Below are 26,322 nucleotides of genomic sequence, written 5' to 3'. Positions count from 1 at the left end.
CTCAGGTTATTGGGAAGCATGGCACTGTCTAATCACTATCGTTCTGAAGATTTGTTAGACGTCGATACAGCTGCCGGAGGATTCCAGCAGAGACAGGGACTGAAATACTGTCTCCCTTTAACTTTTTGCATACATACTGGTTTGAGTCAGTACATAGCAGTGGAAGCTGCAGAGGGCCGAAACAAAAATGAAGTTTTCTACCAATGTCCAGTAAGTAGAACGTGTGTTTAAATATGGCATTAAGATGTGTTCTGATGGTTGTATAAATGCATGCATTAGGTATTTTCAGGATTGTAGAATGGGTATAGAATATTATGCATTTTAGTTATAGACCTCTCTAACTAGAGTTAATATTCTGACATAATGGCATGGAACCCAAGAGAAAACTTGACAGTTGGACATAAAAAACTAGTGTATATACAGAGGAAAAGCTGCAATTTGTCTTAAGGTATTTTAAGGAAAATTAATGAGGAGCTTTTTGTTGAAGTAAATAATTGTAATATGTGTTTCAGACTTTCCAAAAATTTAGCCTTTGAACATCCTTTGATTCATGCTTTGAGTGCAGTAGAAACTTTTAAAGCTTTGTTCAGTGGGTATTTGACGTATCGAAAAATGTAGTTCTTTTTTAGGAGACTTTTATTGTTTTAATGTAACCACAGAAAATATGGTATTGGTTTCATTTAATAAAAATGAAAAAATATTTTTCAGTTATCAGTAATTTCTCAGTTACACAACCTCTGCCTTCATTTTTGCCTAGATATGAACTTTTTACTTAAAAAAGGAATTTAAAGTAGAAAATTCTAAATTTTGGCTGGGTGTGGTGGCTCATGCCTGTGATCTCAGTACTTTGGGAGGCTGAGGCAGGTGGATCAACTGAGATCAGGAGTTTGAGACCAGCCTGGCCATCATGGTGAAACCCCACCTCTACTGAAAAAAAACACACAAAAACTAGCCAGGTGTGGTGGCGCATGCCTTAGTCCCAGCTACTTGGGGAGGCTGAGGCAGGAGAATTGCTTGAATCTGGGAGGCAGAGGTCATAGTGAGCTGAGATCAAGCCACTGCACTCCAGCCTGGGCAACAGAGCAAGGCTCCCTCTCAAAAAAAAAAAAAAAGAAAATGCTTTTCATAGTTGAGACATGTGACTCTATATAACATTTTACATATTTAAAGAGCTTTTATAGCTTTAACTTTTTAAAGCATTTTCATACTTTTTATCTCATTTTTTTACTTGATGTCTCTGTAAGGTTGTAGGATGGTAGCTTGGTCTCTCTATTTACTGAAAGAAGTGAGTAACCTAGAACTGTTCAGATCTCTGGACTCTGATTCAGAACCCTTTCTTCTAGGATAACAAGCCATATATCTTCTTATCTCAACTTTATTTTTATCTGTTTTGCCTCGTCTCCAGGGAAAGATACAGATAATGAACAATGAAAAATTAAGTAAAATGTGTTTTTATCGATTGTATTCTTTTTCTCACCTAGGACCAAATGGCTCGAAATCCAGCTGCTATTGACATGTTTATTATAGGTAGGAAAGAAAAAAGTCTTTTTTCCCCCTTTTTCTTCTTCCTGGATATAATAAAAAAATTAAAATGGTAAAAACTTTTTCAGCTACTTTAGCAGCTGGCAATTTCATACTTGGATTTCTTTAAGGTTTGCTGGTTTATAAAGTACTGCATCTAGGTTTTCATTAGAACCGTTTTTGTATTGAATATTTTTAATTTTGAAAAAAGCCAGTCCATATACAATCTCATGCTCTGAGGACTCTTCTATAAGGCAATGAAATACGTAGAAGTGTTGTGAATGTGTATATATTTTTCTTAACATGCACATGTATTATTCATTATATTCATGTATAATTGGGGATACAGATATATAAAGCAACTTTAAACTTTTTCTCTTTTGGTGCTAATGCAGTAGCATTAAGATACTAAGTCACATTAGAGACCTCCAAAGCAAGTCTTTAGGGACTAATATAAACTCTATGCCTCATAAACTCCTTGGTACAACTAGTTTTTCTTGGCCTTAAAAGAGTATTTCTTATAGGTTTTGAGAACCCTTCAATTTGTAAGTAACTACAGCTCACCCCTTTGCTATTTATCCCATCTTGTTTTGTTTGGATTTTGATCATCCAGAGAAGATTCCTCCAGACTGTCCATTCTGCTTTTTAAGGGTACTGACTGACATATATTAAACATCTCCATATATGAATAGTAAAGGGTCCTTGTAGACTGAGGCATTTGTATTCACTTCTGTCATCTCATTGGAACTTTGAACAATGTATAAGTCTCTATTTGTTCCATACTATGGCACATTCCACGTTCATGGTGTACTTCATAATATCAAGATCTCACTCTTACCTAGTAAGTTATAAAAAGCTTTTAAATGTAGGTCCTAGGTTTCAGCTCACTCTGACTCATGTGGTCTCTGGTTTCTAAGTTAAGCACCCTCTGGAGGTTTTTCCTGTGCTCATTGCCCTCGTTGTTGTTTTTGCATAGCACACACTTTCAGAGATTACTATAGTGGCTGTGGTCCAGCAGTGCTACTCAGTTTATACATGGAAGGCAGCTGAGTGCTAAGGTAAGCTGCTGCCCAGCCTCTGTGAGTTCCTTACTCTTAGTTTGGTGCTCGTCTGACATGGTGTGTAGAACCTCACCACTCCAGCAGAGTACTAAGGTGTAATAATACTATGCCAGTAGCTGGGATTTCTCTTAAAATGGGAGAGCAAAGCAAAAGATTGAGAGACACTGAGAAGAGATGAGGTGAGAAGTTAATGCAGGGAGGAAGGACGAAAAAGGAGCTTCCTTTCAGCTGCCTTGATAAAGCTCCAGAACCATCAGAGAGACCCCAACACATGGGCTTACTTTAAAAGGTAAATTACCTTAGAACATATAAATTGCATCTTGATTCAACTAAGTTTGCTTAGACTGGTAACACACAAAATGGCATATCCTAGTGTTCAGTGTACTAATAATAGATATTTAAGAAAACTGGAATCTGTCAGATAAGTTTAGTAGTGAATGCTGCCTAGTCTGTCCTCATCGTAAAGAATACACTCTGGTACGTATTGTAATAAAATAAGGTAGATTAAAATACACCATGCCAATTTTTTTAATGCAAACCACAAATTTGTTTTTACTTATATAACTTTTTTCCACAAAATATACATATATATGATTTTTAAAAACTCAGAGAAAGTACGTGCTAAAAACGTAAAATTATACCTTCTATGAATTTTAATGACATTATTTATATAGCTTCTTAATATCTTACTCAAAGTAGGTACATGATCAGTGAACCTTGAATACAATAGTGTTTAATAAATAATGGGTCAGAATGGGTCATTAATAGATATTGAGGAAAGAGCCAAGTATTATAGTTTGCCTTCTCTCAGTTGATGCCTTTTGAAAGTTTAAAGCCTTGTACCCTTAGATATAAGCCAAATTGTATCTTTTATCATTCCCTAAATGAATAATTAGTAAACACTATAAATTTAGCATCTGACATTCAGTGTGACAGAGTGTAGAAACTGGGTTAATTGAAACCAGATTACAAAGAAATTCATTGTTGAACATTAATTAAAGGACTAATATATTCTAGGCACTGAGATGTATTAATAGTAAATAATGGGGGGTCTGACAGAGTTATGTTAAATATTACCTAGAAGGGGTAAACATTATTAATTCATGTAAATACTTGTTATAATCCAATCATTAGATCACAGATATATGGTCTGGACTAGACTGTTCCAGTAATCCTTTTCCACTTTGAGCTAGTCACTAAGAAGATGGAGGACCGCTGTGCAATTAAATCTATAGTAGTGTGCAAGTAGACCACTTTGGGATTGGCCCGATGCACAGAACTCCACAATGCCATGTCCCTGGCAGATGTCCAGACTGAGCCTGGCTTCTGCCAAAATTTTGTGCTTGAGTCAGGATGTACCTGGACCAGGGACGTCTGAGAATAGGTGCTGATATTTTTCTTGTAGTTTCTTCCTAGTCATAGCTGTATTTTCTTTGTTCTATATGTTCAATAAATTGCAGACAGAAGGCTTTTCATTCTTGTACCAGAATGAATTAAAGTTTAAAATTTGATTAATTATAAGTGTAAAAAAATAGTCTGAAGGTCATTGGAGGATTCTCTAACAATAGTTGGGGGGATGAAGAGGGGGAGAATCCCAAGGAAATAAGGTGGATAGAATTGAGAATAGAAATTGATCTTATAAATAATTAGTACAATTACATCTATAAATGTTTCTAGTTTTGGTATCACATTCTAAAGCATAGAGGAATTACAATTGTTTCCTGTATAGATTTTACAAAACTATTTGTTCTTTTCTTTTTTTCTCCCTTTCCTGGTTTATAGGTGCTACTTTTACTGACTGGTTTACCTCTTATGTCAAAAATGTTGTATCAGGTGGCTTCCCCATCATCAGAGACCAAATTTTCAGGTATTTTATTTGGGTCTTTTTGGATTGAAATGATTGTAAATCAGAGAAAAATGATAAGTCACAGATCATGAAATGAAGTTTCCCAAGAAGGTTGATAATAGAACCTCTCTATTGAGGTTGATAATAGAAGATTGTCTTCAGTCTCACTATTTTATTCTCACTTTAAAGCCAAACATCTAAATGCTTAGACAAATGGTATTTTTCCTATCCAGAAGAATCAAGAAAAAGCTGATTTTGATTTAGAAACTATGGGTTAATAGTATCTATATAATTTATTTTTGAAAAAAACCAAAAAGTTATTTGGCAACTGATAGATTTATTATGAATAGCAAGTCGGTAACTGTTAATTCCTGGCAAATATTTATTATCTCTAAATGGAACATTCAGGTATTGTAGGGAGTACTGGAGGTAATACTGGTTCATAATAGCCTGGTTGGCAGAAATGATTGATTGATTATACATTAGAGGCTTCTGAGAATAGCATACTTGCACATTTTTATTGTCAGAGCCATCATTTAGCATTGGACATCATGCAGCTGGGTTTTCAGATGTCCCAAAAGCTTCCTTAGCCCTGGAAACTGAATAAGCTCATTTTTGTTTCCAAGCTAATTACCAATCCATTATTTGAACCACTGATCATTGAACCTTGATTGCTGTCATTACTGATCCAGAGTCACCAAGGTTTTGTAGTTTGTTTCTAGTTTCCTTCTAAGTTTAATAGGACTATACCCAAATATTATTGAACTTTTCTGGGTCTGAAATATGATTTAAATTTTTTGTCCTAAAGTATAACCTATTTTGCATCGTATCTTTTAAATCCTGTAGTTGATTTTAAAATGTTTAATTTTTAAATTACCTAGATATGTTCACGATCCAGAATGTGTAGCAACAACTGGGGATATTACTGTGTCAGTTTCCACATCGTTTCTGCCAGAACTTAGCTCTGTACATCCACCCCACTATTTCTTCACATACCGAATCAGGTGAGAATTTTAAATGGGGTAGCCTTTCAGTTAATGGTGGGATATATCCAATGGACATGTTGCTATTGTCCCATTTGACATGATATGTAAGACACATTTTGAAAGAACTTGCTGAAGTTTGGAGGAAGGTGGATACATTTTCTACAAGATAGTGTTCATGGAGGACTTTGACTTCATATTAACCTCTAAGTTAAGTTATTTCTTGAAAATATACTGGGTATTAAGTATTGTGCCAGGTACTGTGGAAATGGACCACTAAGTTGTAGTTGTCATTAAAGCTCCAAGTTGTAATGCATTCTAGAAGCTGTCAAATTGCCATAATAAAGTCATGCATTTTAAATTTCATCTGGCCTATTTATATTCAATTAAAAAATCTAATAAATGTGTATTGAGTGCTTCATGGATGTCAGACATAGTGTTAGACATTGAATTTTATTAAATAAGAAGCAAATATTTTAAATTTATGTTAGTTAGAAGTATTCTGTGCTATGACACAAAGATAACTCATTGCCCTAAGGGATTAAGGATACTGTGCTTTAAAATATATTTTTATATATTTTATGTAATATATATTTTAAAATACACATACATGCATATATGCATACTGGAAGTATTTGAGTAAAATATAACTACCAGGAAGCATCCTAGGATTTAGATACTGTATGCAACCTTTGCTATATCCAAATACACATGTATAGATATTTGTTGTTTACTTGTTTGATTTAGATCCTGCCTAGGATTGAGATGTGCTCAAAATAAAAATACCAACACATACTTATAGGGTACTCAAAGTGAAAATAAGAGACACCAGATTCCTAGGGAAAGGGGAAAGTGATAGCATTGGGAAACAGAGTCAAAGTGTAATCCCAGGCTGGACATGGTGGCCCACGCCTATAATCGCAGCACTTTGGGAGGCCAAGGTGAGAGGATTGCTTGAGCTTGGGAGTTCAAGACCAGCCTGGACAACATAGTGAGACCTTGTCTCTACAAAAATTTTTAAAAAAATTAGCCAGGTGTGGTGGCACATGCCTGTAGTCCCCAGCTACTAGAGGAGCTGAGGCGGAAGAATGGCTTCAGCCTAGGAGGTCAAGGCTGCAGTGAGCCCAAGATTACACCAGTGCACTCCAGCCTGGGTGGCAGAGTGAGACCCTGTCTCAAAAAAAAAAAAAAAAGTGTAATCCCAGTAACTGGTGACATCTTGCCTTAAACTGTCTAGAAACTAATGGAAAAAAGGGAAATGGGTTGTATAGTCTTATGCAGTTAAAGAGAGACTTTCAGTTCTCTGGAAGTTTTTCATGGCACTATATTCTAGAAAGCATTTGCCAAATTGATCTTTATTTGAACAGCGAAAGATTGTTATCACCATTATGTTGCACATTTTATGTTGCCCTTTCTGTTGTTGATCCACACTGACAGTCAAATGCATAAGTTGAGTGAAAGCATTTTTGTAGGGGGATCAAGTTAATGAAGCCAGTATCTTTGAGAACTTAGAAAAATAGATGGCTAACATGGACTTTGGGTTGGGTTTCTTAATTTTTTGGAAATTTTTCTTCATAGTATTAGCCTGAATACTGTATCTCTTAAACCAAAGAAACAAAGAAGCCAGATTTTTGTCTCTACCACCCCATTCCCTTCTCTAGGATTGAAATGTCAAAAGATGCCCTTCCTGAGAAGGCCTGTCAGTTGGACAGTCGCTATTGGAGAATAACAAATGCTAAGGGTGACGTGGAAGAAGTCCAAGGACCTGGAGTAGTTGGTATGGAACCCAAGATTTAGGTTTATACATTAATTCCTTAGAAGAAATGTTAGACTTTGCATCCTAAATATAACATATAAATGTATAAAGGTCATTATCCTATTAATTTAATCCCTTAAGCATTAACTTTTCTGAAATAATAGCAAACTTAATTATTCAGGGATTGATTTCCCTTTTTATGGATCACCTGGAGTCCTTTGCTTTTCCTTCTTTTATTTTTTTTAACTGGTTCATTATTCATTATATTTTGTGGGTTAGAACATATAGGGCAGAAAGGGAGAAATAAATTTTGTATTCGTCATGTTTTTTGAAGTTTGGGGGGAAATGTTAAAATTAATGGCATGAATTTTTATTGTTTGTAGATTTCAGTCACTTTAATTCTGGTTACCATTGTCATTTGGCTTTCTTAAAGATTATGATTATCTGAAGTCTCTGAGCCCTCAGATTCTTCAGGTTTGAATATATGCTCCAGGAAAATAACATATTTATGCTATGTACTTCTGTTATCAGTTCTAAGCATATACAGAATTCAGTTTAACATTTTCTAAATTCATTGCCATGGATAGATCTACATGTTTACTTAACAAATTTTTTTCCTGGGCTTCAGTCCAGGAATTTTTTCTGGATCTAGCGCTGAGAGAGAGGCTTTATTAAAGCCACAGTTCTTTTTCTGCGATTTGGTCCAGTGGTATAAGGACTCTCCCTTGTGAGTGCCATTTTGTCTGGTCTGAATGCTTAGGATGCATCTTCACAATTTTATGTTTTTGTTTCTTGCTACTTTAAAAATATTTAGATTACCTTATCTTTGTTTGAACTGGTGTCTGTGATGCTTTTTATTATTCATGTCTTAAAGGTTGTGTCTTCAATGCCTCAAAGCTTTTTGAAAAAGAAACATGCCTGTTTTTTTTTTGTTTTTTTTTTTTTACTAGATACTTCCCACTTTCTACATTGTAGGGAATTTGAGGAATACATTAAAAAAATGTTGAGAGGGCTAAGCGCAGTGGCTCACGCCTGATATCCCAGAACTTTGGGAGGCCAAGGTGGGCAGATCACCTGAGGGTCAGGAGTTTGAGACCAGCCTGGCCAACGTGGCAAAACCCTGCCTCTACTAAAAATACAAAAATGAGCCGGGCATCATGGCAGGTGCTTGTAATCCCAGTTACTCAGGAGGCTGAGGTGGGAGAATAGCTTGAGCCCAGGAGGTGGAGTTTGCAGTGAGCTGAGATCACGCCACTGCACTCCAGCGTGGGCAACAGAGCAAGACTCTGTCTCAAAAAAAAAAAAAGTCAAGAGGAATAAAATACCTACTCATTGTCCTATCACTGTTAACATTTTGTTACATTTTCTTTTGGAATTTTTTTTTCTAACTGTGCATTTACTATTATATAGTTTACATAATGCCATGGAGACCATACCGTATTTATTGTAATAAAGAAATGAATTTTATACTTTGGTTTATTGTTACTGTTTTCCCTGCAGGTGAATTTCCAATCATCAGCCCAGGTCGGGTATATGAATACACAAGCTGTACCACATTCTCTACAACATCAGGATACATGGAAGGATATTATACCTTCCATTTTCTTTACTTTAAAGACAAGATCTTTAATGTTGCCATTCCCCGATTCCATATGGCATGTCCAACATTCAGGGTGTCTATAGCCCGATTGGTAAGTTAAATTTTCCTCTAGTGCTGATTTACATGACTTTGTAGGGTTAACACTGCAGATAAGCCAGGCAAATAGTTAGTTTATAAATAGTGTTCCAGAGAACCCTAGAGATTTTGAGAAAGTATCTTGGGGGTCATGTGAATTTGTTGAGAGAAATGGACAAGTAAATGAGGCTCCATAGTCTCTAACCAGAGAATTTCTGCTGTTTTAAAGATTCAACTTGTTTTTCACTGTTCAGTGGCCTAAATGTAGATTATGAGAAATACCACATTAGACCAGTTAGAATCAGCTTTAAGACTGGGAAAACAACTTCTTACAGTGTTTTTGCTCAAACTTCCAATTTAATGTCAAATAAACAATTATTCCATAAAGATCATTATATGAAAGAAAATTTAATGTGTAGATGTGTACTTTTGGCAGTCTCTCTGGGATCATTTCTTAAGTCAACTAGGTATATTTTTTAAAATCTCATTTTTAGGGTTACCTTATGGCAAGTGTAACAGTAACTCCAACCTTAGAGACTATAACATGATTAAAGAAAACTATGAAGCTCCAGTTATACAATGGGGATAAAATATGAATTATATACCCAGAATGCAATTGAGTTGTAGGTGTTGAATCTTTGGAAAATGCCCTCTAGCTTCTGGAATGACCCTGATGGATGGGTTTAAGTTTGGAAAGATGGACATGATATTAATCTGACCCAGAGCTGACACATTTTCAACTCCAGTTTGAAAAGAGAAGGATGATAATGAGACTTTGGGCCGTTACCTGTGTGGCATATCTAGTGAAAAGAATCTACAGTGTGCGTTTGGAAGTGAAGATTTAGATTTCTTCCCAGTGGAGGAATGCCAGAAACTGTATTTCCAGTACTGGGAATTTGCTGCTTTGCATAACAGAATTCCTTTTTTGACTGGCCCAGTATCTGTATGAGTTTGGAATAATCTTTTCCCTAAATGTTTGATATGATTCATCATTGAAGTTATCTGGGGCTAGAGTTCTGTTTGTGGGAAAATTTTGAAATTTGAATTTAATTTCTTTAATATTCATATTTTCTATTTCTTCTTGTTTCAGTTTTGGTAATTTGTGCCTTTCAAGGAATTGTCCATTCCATCTAAATGTTGAATTTATTGGTATAAAGTTATTGACAGTATTCCCTTGATATCCTTTTAATGGCTACAAAAGCCGTAGTCACTTGTCCTCTTTTGTTCTTAATATTGTTAATTTATATCTTCTCTTTTGTTCATTGCTTTAGTTAGGGGTTTGTAATTTTTATTGATCATTTAAAGGAGCAACTTTTGGTTTTACTAATTTTCTCTATTTGCTTATTTTCTATCGCATTGATTTCTGCAGTTATCTTTATTTCTTTCCTTCTACTTTGAGTTTAATTTGCTTTTCTTCTAGCTTTTTTAAGGTAGAAGTTTATATTAGTAATTTTAGACCTTTTCTCTCTCCAAGCACTGTTTTAGCTGCATTTCACAAGTTTTGATGTGTTTTCATGAACGCGTAGTTCAAAATAGTGTTAGATTTCCCTTGTAATTTAATTTTGATCTATGACTTTTCTAGAAATGTGTTAATTTTCAAACATTTGGGGAGTTTTCAGTTATCTTTTGGCTATTGATTTTTTAAATTTATTGTGGTTAGAGAATTTGCTCTGTATTTTCAATCCTAAATGTTTTGTGGCCCAAAATTATGGTTTATCTTGGTAAATGATCCTTGTATATTTGAAAATAATGTACATTCTGCTATTTTGGGGAATATTATTCTATAAATGATAGGTCAAATCAGTTGACAGTTTTTTTCAAGTCTTCTATATACTTGCTGATTTTTTTTTTTTTTTTTGGTCTTTGTCCTATCAACAAGTGAGAGATGATTGTTGAAATCTCCAAATATAATTATAGTTTTTTGTTTCTCTTTTTAGTTCTGTCAGGTTTGCTTCATGTATTTTGAAGCTGTATAATTATATGCAAATATGCTAAGGATTATTATGTATTTTTAATGACATAATTCTTTCATCATTATGAAATCTCCGTCTTTATCGCTGATAATATTCCTTGTCCTAAAGTTCAAAGAGCATTGAGGTGTGTTTTGGCAGGCAGTTGAGTTACTATTGGGTCGACTTGATCCTTTGGAATCTTGTTTGTTTTTAATGTTTGTTAGGGTGGGTGTAAAGTTGTCTTTATTTAAGGACAGTGGTTGTCAACTTTCAGTCTCATGACCCCCTGAAACTCTAAAAACTTATTGAGGACTCCGAAGAATTCTTGCTTATGTGGATTGTATTAACACTTACCATATCAGAAATTAAAACTGAGAAAGTTTCACAATATTTACTTATTAGTTCCTTTTCAAATGACAATAATAAACCCATTTCATGTTCAGCTCTCTCTTAACTATGTTCTTTCTTATTAGTTTTCGTTTCCTTCTAACCACAAATAAACATATAAAATCTTGACCTGCTTTGTCGAAAATGTTTTCTCTCAAGGATGAGAAATAAAATGAGAATTCTGGACTGACTTCTTATCAACATTAAAAAAGCCATGGGGGTTGTATTTGTTGACCTTTCCTGTTTGTATATTAGTTTCCTGATATGGAGAATTGTTCTGCTTTTTCGTCCTCTACCAGTCTGATTAATTTGTAGGCTTAACACTTCCTTTTTCTTTCTCCTTGGAATGCCTCTTGGGATATGCATTAGTTGGTCTTATGTCTTTTCTTGGTCTAGGTGGTGTGTGTGTTTGGCTTGTTTGGGGCACTTTTAGAGGCTCCAGCTGCACATTTCCACTCCTCTCTGTGTGTTCCTCTCTGCATCTGCTGTTTGTGTGTGTACACTTTTTTTCTGAGCAATCTTTCTCCTTAGCCACATTGAGTTCTTTAACAGTTTTTCTGTTTTCTTCTTCATTAAGATAATTAATAATCATACTACTCAGATATCATGTTTTAGAACTTCCTAAGCCTTTCCCTTTCCCACCTTTTGGACCTCCTAACTGAATTTCAGAGTCTTCATTCCTTAGATTAAAAAAATAAATCCAAAGATAAAAGAATGTAATGTCTTATAAGTCGTATCAGTGTATATTTTCTCTGTTATTGTTGTTAGTGTTATAATAAATCCTAAGTGACACAATTCCTTTCTCCTACATTAATTCATTTGCTTGTACAACAACTATTTATTGAGCACTGTGATTAACAATATAATCAAATTCCCTGCCTTGGAATTTACATTCCAATTCAAAGAGACAAACTGTAACAATAAACACTATGTCCTTATATTAAGTACTAATAAGTGCTGTGGAGAAACAGCAGAGTAAAGGGGATAAAGAACGTATTGTTAGGTTGTTCTAATATAAAGATGTGTCAGGAGAGGCCTTGGTGACATTTAAGCTGAAACGTGAAAGGAGCAGAGGGAATTAGGTGGATATGTGGGAGACGAGTGGTCGAAGCAAAGGAGCAGCACGTGTGGAGGTTCCGAAACAGTAATGTGCTTGGTGTGCTTGACCCAAGGAGGCCAGTGTAGCTGGAGTGCAGTGAACAACAGGGAGAGGGGCTGGAGATCAGATCAGAGCGTTAATGGGGTGGTGGATCACGTAACACCATAAAAGCCTTGGTGGAAGGACTCTGGCTGACATCACGCCCCAAGTTGCCCCATACTTTCCAGAATACCAAGTAGGTCCTTGCTGTTCAGAATTCTGTTCAATGTAGCAGCCCCTCCCATTGCGTCTTCTAATGTGTGAGAGAGAACATTGACAGCAGAGTAAGTCATGGCTTGATTACAGACATTGCATGGGCGGAATTGACATTTCCAAGAGATATTCAGATGCACGTTCAACATCACTACTGTCCTAATCTGAGAGCCTCCAACAAGGTAATTTTAAAATAGAGGCTGTCATTTCCTTCCAGTGTGGGTTGATCTTAGGTATATACTTATAACGAATCGGCAAAGTGACACTGTGATTTCTGAGTTAGAAAAAGGTAATATTCCTTCAGCCTAGGGTTCTGTCTTTCTCTCCTGGGACATGTGTCTTTGACACCCTGAGCCACCATGTAAGAAGTCCAGCTACCATGAAGCCGTCATGCAGAAGAGACCATGTAGAGACATCACACAGAGATAGAGGGAGGCACCCAGGAGCCCCAGCTGTTTCAGACTCCAGATATTTGGATCATCCTGCGCGGGTACCAGACATGTGAATGAAGAAGCTCATGAGATGACTGCAGTTCCAGCTACCATCTGACTGCAACATCACGGGACACCCCAACCCAGAACCACCCCACTGAATACTTCCCAAATACCAACCCACATGAACCATGAGAGATAATAATGACTGTTGTTGTTTCAAGCCACTAAAAAAATAAAAATATTTTTTTAAAAAGTAGAGGCTACTGATGGTTGAATTGAAATGATGTGTCTTTATGGTAGGAGCTCAATAAAAATCTTAGATCTCTTGTTGACAGTGCATAAAAGTTACCAGTAGAGGTCATACTTGATTAATATTTTCATATCCTCTTTTCTGTAAGTATATAGCTTAATAATTATTATTCAGTATATGAATATAAGCTCAGTAAAACTGTATCTTGGATTGTTACAAGTGGCCTGTTTGCTACCTTCTGTGAATTACCAACTACTGTGTAAAAAATAAGTACTGGCTTAGTGAAATATTTACCATTAAAACCATACTGAGCTGGGCTGGGTCGCATGCACCTCTAGTCCCAGCTACTCGGGAGGCTGAGGTGGGAGAACTGTTTGAGCCCAGGAGTTTGAGGCTAGCCTAGGCAACATAGCAAGAACTCGTCTCTAAGAAAAAATAATAATTTTTTTAAAAAGAAGATCTTCCATTAAACAACAACAAAAAACCACACTGAGCATTACTTAACACAAGATATAGAATCCACTCCAGAATCTTGCATCAGCATGTGTGTTGTGAGAACCCACTGTTCAAGTCTATGGAAATTCATATTTGGCATGTCTGGTGGTTTGAATTCTAGATAAATGAGAATTTACATGAAATAACTAAAAAACTGATAGATGCTCTTCTTATCAAAAGATTGTTTTCTCTTTCAAGGAAATGGGTCCTGATGAATATGAAGAGATGGAAGAAGAGGAGGAGGAGGAAGAGGAGGAAGACGAGGATGATGATTCAGCAGATATGGATGAATCAGATGAAGATGATGAAGAAGAGAGACGGAGGAGAGTCTTTGATGTTCCCATTCGCAGACGCCGCTGCTCACGCCTTTTTTAGCAAGCCTTCTGCTGATGGAAGCACTAGGATGATTCTAGGCTGTTAAATAGATTTCTCAATAATGTAAATAACTAAATTGTTCTCTGCATATAGCAGGAAAACTAGCATGAAATATTGTTTCAGGCCCTGGGTTCTATGTGACACTACATTAGGAATTGGATTGTTTGGGTTTGCTTTGTGTTTTTGAGGTAGAGGAAGAAATGGGAATCTTTTTTTTCTCTTCCAGGAGTCAGTGGAAGAATAGTTCTCTAGCTAAGGGACGGACATACCTTTGTTTTAAAATATTTTATACTTACAAAAATCTAGAAATGGAGAGGGAACTGTTTTGAATAAGGATTTAAAATACCTGCACAAGGATAGAGAGAAACTATGTGACTCATTCTGTGAAAAGACTTCTTGCAGTTGTGAGTTATTTAGAAATGATCAAAACTTGTAATTAGGCTAATCCATTTAGTGATTCCTAATATTTTGTACTCACAGAGAACTAATTGACTAAACAACTTGAACGGTAGTGGTTTGTCCTTAGACAATCTGTCTTTGAATTTAAAGTATCGCTAAGACGTTGACTTTAAATTTTTCATCACTACAACCTTGAATTTAATTTCAGTTCTTCAACATGATGACCTTGGATTTAATTTAAAGTCTTCAACACTATGCGCTTTATCATATTATTCACAGATGCATTTTTGAAATGTAGTATGTAAAAGTATGTAACGTGCTGTTTATTAACAAAAGATTGTTCACAACATCTCATGTAGTTTAAATTTGTAAATACTGCTTCTGTTTTGTTTCTCCTTTATACACTTGACTGTCTTTGTGATAAGTGACATGAATTTTATGTTAGGATTAAGTATGTTTTCCTGAAACTTGGATTTTTTTTGTAATTATATAATGGAGAGTTAAGAATGAAATCCTTCAAGTGTTAAAAACTCACATTTTAAAAGCAAATTTTGGTTCCAATTCTGTATTTTGTATAATTGCGTATCTTCCATAAACTAATATTAGTCAGCATTTGCTTTTAAGGTAGAAGATGGGATGGATTCTTGCTGACCTGCTGCAAAAGTAGCAGGTCCACTCAAAGTCATCTCCTAGCTTTGACTGTCCTGTCTTGTGTGCCCCACCATCCATTTTCCCCCAAGAACAGTTATTTTGTAGAGAAAACTGTAAGAAAAGGAAGTGGCATTCAAGGCTAAGCAGCTGCCATTAGGGAACATGAAGACAAACTTATCCTTTCATTTTCACACCTGTCAAGGTGTTCTGAAATAGACTAAGTCATTTTTCATGTTTACTTTTCATTTAATAGAGTATAATCAGGCTATCAAATCCTATTATGGCTATCCTTTTTTTTTTTTTTTTTTTTTTTTGAGACAGAGTCTCACTCTGTGGCCCAGGCTAGAGTGCGGTAGTGTGATCTTGACTTACTGCAAGCTCCACCTCCCGGGTTCATGCCATTCTCCTGCCACAGCCTCCCAAGTAGCTGGGATTACAGGTGCCCACCATCACGGCTGGCTAAGTTTTCGTATTTTTAGTAGAGACAGGGTTTCACCATGTTAGCCAGGATGGTCTCGATCTCCTGACCTCATGATCTGCCCACCTCGGCCTCCGAAAGTGCTGGGATTACAGGCGTGAGCCACCGCCCCCGGCGGCTATCCTTTTTAGAAAAAAAAGTCAATTGTCTTTATTTAGTTTGTTATAACAAAATACCTTAGACTGAGTAATTTACAAACAATAGAGATTTATTGCTCACAGTTCTGGAGGGTGGGAAGTCCAAGATCAAGGCATCATCAAATTTGGTGTCTGGTAAGTACCCACTCTGCTTCAAAGATGGCACCTTCTTGCTGTGTTTTATGTGGTGGAAAGAGCAAACAAACTACCTCAGGCCTCTTTTATAAGGGCACTAATCCCCTTCATGAGGGCAGAGCCTAAAGGCCCTATCAATACTATTGCTTTAGGGATTGGATTTCAACAATTTGGGGGAACAAAAACATTCAGACCATAGCATCAAACCACTTAATTTTTTCAAAACCGAACTTTTGCAATAAAGCAGTAATCAAAAACTAGTAAATCTTGGCAATTAAAGCTGGCCCTGGAATCCCTTGCCATTTTTTCTTTCTCTTTTCTGATGACTTCTCTCTCTATTTTCAGAGTACTTATGATGCCCCAAATCTCCCTTCCAACCCTGTCTAACCTTTGCTCCTCAGAATGCTTTGATTTGCTTTATCCTCTCATCAGAATTCACATTCCCTTAGTATGTTGAATGAGTGACCTCTAGTTCATACTGAGGTGTAGTTTTTTGTTTGTTTTTTCAGACAGTCTCACTGTGTCTCCCAGACTGGAGTGCAGTGGCATGATCTCGGCTGACTCCAACCTCCGCCTCCCAGGTTCAAGTGACTCTCATGCCTCGGCCTCGTGGGTAGCTGGGATCACAGGTGTGCACTACCATGCCCTTTTTTGCATTTTTAGTAGAGCCAGGGTTTCACTATATTGACCAGGCTGGTCTCAAACTCCTGTCTTTAAGTGATCCTCCTGCCTCCGGCTCCCAAAGTGTTGGGATTACAGGTGTGAGCCACCGCGCCCGGCCTAACGTGAAGTTTGTTGGTAACAAGCTTCTGTATTTTCTGCTATTGGCAAGAATGCTTATTCACACGTAACAGGAATTTAACAGTTGGCATTAACGTTGCCCAAACCAGACTCTACTTTTGGTGGTGAAAAGGCCATTTCTGGCTCTGAGGCCCCTTGAAAACACAACTGATTTTTTTTACTAATTTCTCTGAAGCTTGATATATCACTAGAATAAGACAAATACCTAAATTAACAGTAGCTTAAATAGTTTGGGGGTGGTTATTCTTGCGAATAGTCAGAGGTAGCTAGTTCAAGGCTGACATGATGGCACAGTGGTGTTATCAACAGTCCAGATTGGCTCCATCTTTCTGACCTGCCATCCTTAGCACAAGACTTTTCCTCTCAAAGAAGATCATGGTTGCATACTGGCTGCTGCAGGCATATTGTATTCACAAAAGGATGATGATAACAAGGTAAAATGAAGTGGAAAATGAAAAGTGAGGCATGAGGCTGGAGAGGTAAACTAGCCAGGTCTCTAGCAGCCATGTGGAGGGCAAGCAGAGAAGGGGCAGGGGATGCAGGAATTAACATGGGCAACATGGGGACCTGGTATTAAGGAATTGTAATGGCTCAAGCAACGCAAACTACAGATCTGAATTAGCACAGTAGCAATGTGAAAAAGGAATGAAATTGAGATATTGAAATGGTAAAATAGGCAGGAATGGCTGAGTAGATGTGAGGGAGTGGAAGAGGTCAACGTTGATTCCTAGGTTTCTGTCTTCATTTATGAAAAAAATTCAGGAAAAGCAGTCACTCTTTAAAGATGAATTCAGATTTGTGCACATTAAGTTCAAGATGTCTGTGGAACATATAAGTGGAGATGTCCAGCAGTCAGCTGGATATGAATATGAAGATAGGGGGAGTGGTCAGGGATGGAGACAGACTTTTGAATCATCTGCAAACATACATCCCAAGGTAAAAGAGTAGATACACTATAGTCTCCCAGGGAGCACACATAGCCATGGTTCTCAGTCTAATCCTGGGACACCAAATTATTAGTGGGTAAAGGAAAAGAATCTCAAGACCGAATGGTCAAGAAACTGGGAACCAAACTAGGAGAGAGTGGCATCTCAGAAGCCAAGCATGTCAAGGAAAGAATAGCTAATAGGATGTGTGTAAGGTATGCACACGAAAGAGCTTTGGAATCCATCTTAGGAAATATACAGTATTAGCTGTTTTAAGGAGACATGCTTTAAATATCAAAGCAAGTCATCCTGATTTAAAAAACTCCCACTTGTATAGAGGAATACCAGGATTTGAGCACCACCAAATGGAACTCATTCCCTGACATCCCAAAGCCATCAGAATAACAGTAGAAGCGTCAAGACAGTTACTATATGATTTTCCCCGCAAGACATTCAGTAATCTGTGATTCCCCCTGCTTAAATTTTATCTCATGCCTTCTTCCCTGACCAGTTCAACACAAGCAGCCCTGAGATGTAATATCTTCTCACCCTGACCCTCAAAGTGTGTCTCATGCTTTCTAACAGAGGCCATCCTCTTGGAGGAAGACTTGTACTTTTGGCCTGTAGCCCCACCCTCCCTCCTATGGCGTCCTTACAGTCAGTTCTGCAGTGAGTGGGACACTTTCCAAATATAATAGCAAATGGAAACTTCTAATTACATCTGCACATAAAACTAATGTTCCAAATGGTGGTTGCGGTTCTGGTGAGTGCTTATAATTTTTTGTTACCTCAGCATCCATTTTCGAATATGTTTAACTTTTAATAACAGAAGCAAGTCTCAGTCACCATTGACAGTTTCCAGTACTATACCCCACCCAAATGGCTCTAGCTGGTGGCCAGAGATAAACATGCGGTGATGTGATAACAGGGCACTACTGCAGCTTCAAACTCTGGTTCAAGTTCCTCCCACCTCTGCCTTTTCACCTGCTTGCTTTAAATCCACCAGTTAGAGCTCTCCAGAGGAAACTTAACTGGATAAAGTTGCTGGCCCAAAGGTCCGTCCCTCCCTTCCCTCTCCCTGTGCTCCCTGATCTCCGTGTGTGTGTGTGTGTGTGTGTGTGTGTGTGTGTGTGTGTGTCCTCTAGGCAAGCTGTGTACCACCCACGGTCCGTAAGTACTAAAAATTCTTAAACTTTCACACCGCTGTGTTATTGAAACCATGCCTACAATCCAGTCCCTGAGGGCGAGGCCACCCTGAAAGGACAGACTCATGCAGGCGGATCCCCTGCTCTTGCTCTTCTGTCCCCGCCTCTGGTGGCTGCTGGGGAACAGTAGCTACCAGCTAAGTTGATAGAGACACTCGAAGAGGTTCATTCAAAACACTGGTCCCCGAGCAGCCCAGTAAGCTTTTAAACGCATAACATTTTGTTTGGGTCTCAAACAAGTCACAAGGCACGGATACGGATGCGGCTGTGGCTGATGGCTATTTGGATGCTGCCCAAGCCTCGCAGTAGGAAGCAGCTTCAGACTGCAGCAGGGCCGCATAGCCCGATAGCCAGGCCCTGGGGCACCCAGGGCACCAGCAAGACGCACAGAAACGTTTTGAAAAACATTTTAATATACTTAAAAAAAAACGTAAAAGGGAAAATAAGAAGTCTTTGGAAGTTTCCTACTGTTTTTATGTCCCATAGCAAATCCGAGGAGGACGCCCCAAACTTTCAGTTCCCTGGGGTTTTGAAGGTGCTCATTGGGTCCTGGCCACCCGGCCTTTTCAGAACCTGGGCCAGGAGGCTGAGCTCCGCGCGGGGGTGGAGGGAAAGGAGGGAAAGGAGGAGGTTCCTGCCGAGGCGCGGCTGCTCGGTGCGGGAGCCCGGAGCCTGGGAGGGCAAGGGCATCCCGAGGGGCGGGGTCGGGGGCGGAGCCTTGCGGGCTGGAGCGAAGGACTGCGGGGGCTGAGCGCAGAAGCGGCTCGAGGCTGGAAGAGGATCCAGGGTGCCGCCAGGTAAGAAGGCCCGAAGGCCTGCTGGAGTTTGGGTGAGCCGAGCCGAGGTGGCGGCGGCAGTCTGGGCCCGGGCGGAGGGTCTGTGGGGGCTACCCCCGTCCTCGCTTTCCACTCGACCCCTGCCGGGCGAGCCTCCCGAGGCCTGGCCCTTCCAACCCGTCACCGCGGCCCGGTGTCCTAGCCGAACGCTGGCTTCATTTTATCTACGAGGAAGGAGAAACGGGGAGCGCGCCCTCTCCCAGAAGCAGCCCCGTTACCCCCGTCGCGCCCCCCATTCCCTCGGGGGCAGCCTCGCACCCGGGCCCCTGGCATCGCTTTCGTCTCAAGGGAAGCTCTAGCGGTTCAGAGAAACTGCACCGGGAGAAAGGCCAGCCCTCCGTGGTCACGGCAGTTCCTCTCTCCCCTCGCGGTCTAAATGTGTAATTTTGAAAAGCAGGTGTCGGGCGAAAAGGACTTTTTTTTTTTTTTTTTGAGATGGAGTTTCGCTGTTGTTGCCCAGGCTGGAGTGCAGTGGCGCGATCTGGGTTCACCGCAACCTCCGTGTACCGGGTTCAAGCGATTCTCCTGCCACAGCCTCCTGAGTAGCTGGGATTACGGGCATGCGCCACCATGCCAGGCTAAATTTTGTATTTTTAGTAGAAACGGGGTTTTCCCATGTTGGTCAGGCTGATCTTGAATTCCTGACCTCGTGATCCGCCCGCCTCCGCCTCCCAAAGTGTTGGGATTACAGGTGTGAGCCACCGCGCCCGGCCGAAACGGACGTTTTAAGTACAACGTGATGTTTTGTTTTTTTGGGTCGGCTCGGGCCGCACCCTTCTTAGAGTCTGACTGCTGACTTTTCAAAAAACAACATTAACCCGGGAGGCTGAGGTATCGGTGAGCCGAGATCGCGCCATTGCCCTACTGCCTGGGCAATAAGAGCGAGACTCTGCCTCAAAAACGAACAAAACCCACAAAGAACAAACAAAAAAAACCAACATTAGGCAGTGTGCCTTTTATGGCCGTTTAGTGATACCCAGGCTGTTCACTGGTCATTTCTGGAAGTATTTAACAGCACTTGATGGGTAAAACAATAGGCTTCACTTCACAGGGTGGTTGAGATGATTGACGGAAAGCGCTCAGCACAAACGCGGCGGCTGCTAATTATTTCAGGTACCCTGCGATCCCTGAGCAGTTGTTCAAGTTCTCCACTCCTGGCGGTTTACTCCCAGTTCCCTGAAGAAGGCACAGAGCCCCGAATGTTGAGGGAGATGGCAACGTTTGCCAAAATGTGGCTATTTACATGGCAGTTTATGAAGGAGAGGCAGAAAGGGAGGCTGCCTCCCCTACAAGCCAAACAGTCCTAAAACTTGTGGCCTCTGTATTTTCACAGTGGAAATTAGAAACTGTTTGCTGAACTTGGCTGTAAGAAAAACATCCCATTAGCTGAGTGGCTTAGGAGATAAAAGCCTAAATAAAATGGATCTTAGGGTGAGAGAGTGGGTGCCTAATGGCATTCATCTTTGACAGCTGCTGGTAGAAGCTCTTGAAAAGTAAAGCATGGAAAATTCTGGGCCACCTCTTTAAGAACCTCAGCCAAACCGCCACAGACATTACCAAGCCCAGAAGTGCTTGAGGCTTTCTAAAGGCAAAGACTTCTTTTTACTTATGTCCTATATCTTAGGAAACATATTCACTAAACCTTGGTTTTGCATGTGTACTTAACACGGGAGGGGCCGTTGAGTGCAGAGATAGGACTCTGGAGAGTTAGGGATTGGCATTCCGGAACAAACTGCAGGAAAGGCCCTGGTAGGGGAAGCTGCAGATTTGTTTGGTCCAAAGAGTTCTGGCCTAATAAGTGGGAGCTGACCAATGAGAACACTTGGACACAGGGAGGGGAACAACACACACTGGCGCCTGTCGGCAGGTGGGGTGGGTGGGGATAGAGCATTAGGAAAAACAGCTAATGCATTGCTGGGCTTAATACCTAGGTGATGGGTTGATAGGTGCAGCAAACCACCATGGTACACGTTTACCTATGAAACAAATCTGCACATCCTGCACATGTACCCTAGAATTTATATATATATCACACAAAGAGTTTTGGAGTGGTTATTCCTGGCATGAGAACTTTGGCTGGATTGGAAAGCCTTTTCCATTATGATGGTTGTTTTCTCTTTGTCTCTTCCTGCTGATGTAATTTGTTCTGTGAATTGAGTGATGGATATTTGTCTGGGCGCTTCAACAGGCATGGCTAGAGCAGGTACTGTGTATGTCTCCAAGGTGACACGCAGACCTGGAGTTCAAAAGCTCTAGTTCTCTGACATTGCTGACACTAGGTATCTTGTGAGTTGCCAGCCCCTGGCGAATAGAAACAAGATCCCAGGGTGGTTTTGCGACTAACATGTTGCCTTAGGACAGGTAATTTCATCCCACTGGGCCTCCACTAATTTCCTATAAAATAAAAACATTGGGTTTTATTTTGAGGACACTTCTAGCCTTAAAATTCTTCAGTCTGTAAGGCCTCAGGCTCCTAGGAGGAGTAACCATACTCATGGGCAACTGTGAATCTTGTGGAAACACCACTGATGTCAAATCTCTTCTCTAGTGACCTCAGCTTAACTAATGTATTTCAGAAGCTGAATTTATAAGAAGTCTCCCGTCTCCACACTAGAGTTTAACTATGGTTCACTCAGAGCTTAGACCTGGGTTTAAATGCTGTTCTACCAGTTTCCAGTTCAGAGGTTGCTATAATAATTTTAATAATTTTTTTGTTTTAATTTTGAGACAGTCTCTCTCTGTTGCCCAAGCTGGAGTGCAGTGGCACAGTCTTGGCTCACTGCAACCTCCACCTCCTGGGTGCAAGCGATTCTTGTGTCTCAGCCTCTCAAGTAGCTGGGATTACAGGTGAGTGCCACCACATCTGGCTAATTTTTGTATTCTTTTTAGTAGAGACAGGGTTTCACCATGTTGGCCAGGCTGGTCTGGAACTCCTGGCCTCAAGTGATCCGCCTGCCTCAGCCTCCCAAAGTGCTGGGATTATAGGCATTAGCCACCACACTCGGCCTTATAAAAATTTTCTACTGCTGCTGAAACCACCACAAATTTAGCTGTTTCAAATGCCACAAGTTTATTAATCTTTCCATTCTGTAAATCAGAAGTCCGACACAGGTCTCACAGGGCTATAATCAAGGTGGCAGGGCTGTGTGCTGCTCTGGAGGCTCTAGGGGAGAGTCTGTTTCTGTGCTCATTCAGGTTCCTGGTAGAATATAGTCCTTGTGACTGGAGGACTGAGGTTCTGTTTCTTTGCTGAGTGTCAGTTGAGGACCATTCTTAGCTTCTAAAGGCCACCTGTGTGCCTTGGCTTAGGGAACCCTTCGTGTCTTCATCTCATTCTTCAAATTTCTTGCCTCTTTTTCTGTTGTCGGTCATGTGTCTTTGACAGACTCTGCTACCTTCTTCCTCTTTCAATGACCCCTGGGATTACATTGGGCCCATTGAATAATCCAAAATAATCTCCTTAATCTCATCTACAAAGTCACTTGCCATGCAAGGTCGCCTGTTTTCACAGGTTCCTGGAGTTAGGATACGGACATTTTTGGGGAAGAGAGGCATTATTCTACCTACCACATAAGTTAGTTGCATAAATTAGTTCTCTTCCTCAATCTTGTTTCCTCCCCCTGTAATTGGAGGCAAAGGTTCAGCTTACCTTATGGTATTATTGTGAGGATTAACTCCAGTTACTATGTCAAGAGCATCTATCTTAGCAACTGGCCCTTGATACTTGCTCACCAAATGGAAGTTAACACAGGAACAAGGTGTATTAGTCCATTCTCACACTGCTATAAAGAAGTACCTGAGACTGGGTAATTTATAAAGAAAAGAGGTTTAATTGGCTCACAGTTCTTTGGGCTGTATAGGCTTCTGCTTCTGGGAAGGCCTTAGGAAACTTAGAATCATGGTGGAAGGAGAAGGGGAAGCAAGCACGCCTTACTTGGTGGGAGCAGGAGGAAGACAGCAAAGGGGGAAGTGCTACACACTTTCAAACAACCAGATTTTGTAAGCTCTGCCACAAGACAGCACTAGGGGGATGGTGCTAAACTGTTAGAAACCACCCCATAATCCAATCACCTCCCACCAGGTCCCTCCTCCGACACTGGGGATTAAAATTCAACATGAGATTTTGGAGGTGTATTAGTCCATTTTCATGCTGCTGATAAAGACATACCGAAGACTGGGTAATTTGTAAAGAAATAGAGGTTTAATGGACTCACAGTTCCACGTGGCTGGGGAGGCCTCACAATCATGGCAGAGGGTGAAAGGCACGTCTTACTGGCAGCAGACAAGAGAGAAATATGAGAGCCAAGTGAAAGGGGAAACCCCTTATAAAACCATCAGCTCTTGTGCAACTTATTCACTACCACAAGAACAGTATGGGGGAAACCGTCCCAGTGATTCAATTATCTCCCACCAGGTCCCTCCCACAACACGTGGGAATTATGGGAGTTACAATTCAAAATGAGATTTGGGTGGGAACACAACCAAACCATATCACAAGGTCTTGCCTAATGGCTTGCATTCAATGTCATAATCATATGGGCCCTTAAAAGTAGAAGCAGCTCCTAAATATTTAAGAACTAACAGCTTCTTTTATAACCCTGTTGGAAGAAACATTTCCAACCCAATCTAAAGTAACCTGGCCCTTATGCCAGGTCACCCTGTAACCCAGTGGTTCTTAGTGTGATCCCTGAACCAGCAGAAACGCAGCACCTGAGTGCTGGCTCAAAATGCACATTCTTGAGCCTTACACTAGCCCCCCTGAATTAAAACCTCTAGGGCTGCAGTCTAATCATCTACTTAAGAGCCCTCCAGGTGATTCTGATGCTCCCTAAAGTTTGAGAACCACTGTTATGACCCTCTTTTATTTTCGTCCTAGTCTTTAGCACCAGTTGGTGTAGGAGTTGAGACCTACTTCACAGTAGTAAGTATACTGATCAGTGAATTCCTTAAATGTTATTAAATAATTACTTGATGTGTTAAATGCTTTATGTTCAAATTTCTTTGGATTGCATATATATATGTGCATATATATGTGTATTTGTGTGTGTGTATATAATATAATGTATGTATATGTGTGTTTTTACGTATATATGTAATATATATTATATATGTTTATATACAGTTGACCCTAAAACAATGCAGGGTTAGGGACACTGACCACCTACACGGTTGAAGATTCAAGTTTAACTTTCGACTCCCCCAAAACTTAATTACTGATAGCCTACTGTTGACCAGAAACTTTACCGATAACATAAACAGTTGATTAACACACATTTGGTGTGTTATATGTATTGCCTACTGTATTCTTATGATAAAGTAAGCTAGAGAAAAGAAAATGTTACTTAGAAAATCATAAGGAAGAGAAAATCCATTACAGTTCTGTACTACAGTTATTGATACCATCAGTTTATGTCGTCTGTTTACAAGATGAATTACTTGTCTGAAATGGCAGGCGGCCACAACTGCAGACCTCAATCTGTAGTACATATCAAGTAGTTCAACTGTTTTTTGGTAACATCATGACTTTTTTCTGCTTCTTGGGAGCGTGGCCAGCATCACTTGTGGCACCCTGTAAGGGTCTCATGTGTCATTCAAGTTTTACACTATTGCGCTTAACACGATAAAGAAAATACTCAAGAACTGCAAGAGATCACCTTTTACTGTGATATGCAATTTCTTAAAGAGGCAAACAGCTCACAGATAATTAGCATCACATGATACTAATCATATCCCTGCTGATAAGTAGATCCTTGCAACACTTGAGCTCACTGCAATAGCAACAGGAGGTGGCTATGGCATTATTAACAGTATATACTATAGTTGATTTTATGCAGTATGATTTAATACTGCATCTTTACATTTGTTTACATTTCTCTTTACTTTGGTGCCATGTCTGGTCTGTGTTTGTGTGTGTAAGTTTTAATAATTTATTTTTTTGAGACAGGGTCTTACTCTGTCGCCCAGGTGGGAGTGCAGTGGTGTGTCTTGGCCCACTGCAGCCTCAACCTCCCAGGCTCAAGCAATTCTTCCACCTCAGCCTCCTGAGTAGTTGGAACTACAGGCATACGCCACCACACCTGGCTATTTTTTTTTTTGTAGAGATGGGGTTTTGCCAGTCTGGTCTCAAACTCTTGGCTCAAGCAATCCACCCACCTCAGCCCCTCAAAGTGCTGAAATTACAGGCAAGATCCACCATGCCTGGCTGACACATTTTAACTTTATAATAGATTTGTGTATGTTTTTGGGTAGTGATAAAATAGACTAGTATCTATATACATTTTATACATTCATGACATACCTAAATTTTTCTTAATTTTAAAAAATATTTCTAGGCTATGCAGTTTATCTAACAGTTTTTTCAATTGCAAATCTCCAAAATATTTTCCAATATATTTTCAGAAAAAAAATTGCATATAAATGGACCCCTGCAGTTCAAACCTGTGTTGTTCAAGGGTCAAATGTGTGTGGGTGTATATATATATTTAATTGATATTTGGGGGGCCGGTTGGGGTTTTGGATGGACAGTAACATGTTTTCCTACTTAAAATAGTTGAAATAGACTCATTACATTTTCTACCCAAATACCCAGAACATTTGCTATCTAAAACATTTTCAGGAACTTGATAAGAAGTGCCTGTATTTTTTTTTTCTCGGAGATACGGAATTTA

General features: G+C 39.5%; 2 protein-coding genes across 5 annotated transcripts in view; both read left to right on the top strand.

Moving 5' to 3' along the window:
• FBXO3 (F-box protein 3) overlaps positions 1–15,034 on the top strand; it is a 33,629-nt gene extending 18,595 nt beyond the window's left edge. The window contains exons 5-11 of one of the 3 annotated variants that reach the window (XM_004050912.4): positions 6–210; positions 1,482–1,527; positions 4,365–4,449; positions 5,310–5,432; positions 7,073–7,188; positions 8,668–8,858; positions 13,910–15,034. In XM_004050912.4, the coding sequence (XP_004050960.1) occupies positions 6–210; positions 1,482–1,527; positions 4,365–4,449; positions 5,310–5,432; positions 7,073–7,188; positions 8,668–8,858; positions 13,910–14,086 (943 nt within the window). In that variant the 3' untranslated portion in view covers positions 14,087–15,034. Of the gene's footprint in view, positions 1–5; positions 211–1,481; positions 1,528–4,364; positions 4,450–5,309; positions 5,433–7,072; positions 7,189–8,667; positions 8,859–9,932; positions 11,977–12,836 lie in introns of those variants that run through there. The other 2 variants (XM_055356551.2, XM_055356554.2) reach the window with 2 other exon arrangements.
• A 421-nt stretch (positions 15,035–15,455) lies between these two features.
• CD59 (CD59 molecule (CD59 blood group)) overlaps positions 15,456–26,322 on the top strand; it is a 31,896-nt gene continuing 21,029 nt past the window's right edge. Inside the window, exons 1-2 of one of the 2 annotated variants that reach the window (XM_019036638.4) lie at positions 15,456–19,615; positions 24,531–24,575. The gene's annotated coding sequence lies outside the window, so the exon portion shown is untranslated. The remainder of the gene's footprint in view (positions 19,616–24,530; positions 24,576–26,322) is intronic. The other variant, XM_019036637.4, reaches the window with a different exon arrangement.

Source organism: Gorilla gorilla, chromosome 9, assembly GCF_029281585.2.
Source record: "Gorilla gorilla gorilla isolate KB3781 chromosome 9, NHGRI_mGorGor1-v2.1_pri, whole genome shotgun sequence".
NCBI classification, from domain to species: domain Eukaryota; kingdom Metazoa; phylum Chordata; class Mammalia; order Primates; family Hominidae; genus Gorilla; species Gorilla gorilla.
Note: the sequence above shows the minus strand (reverse complement) of the source record. Positions and strands in the feature narration are given on the sequence as shown.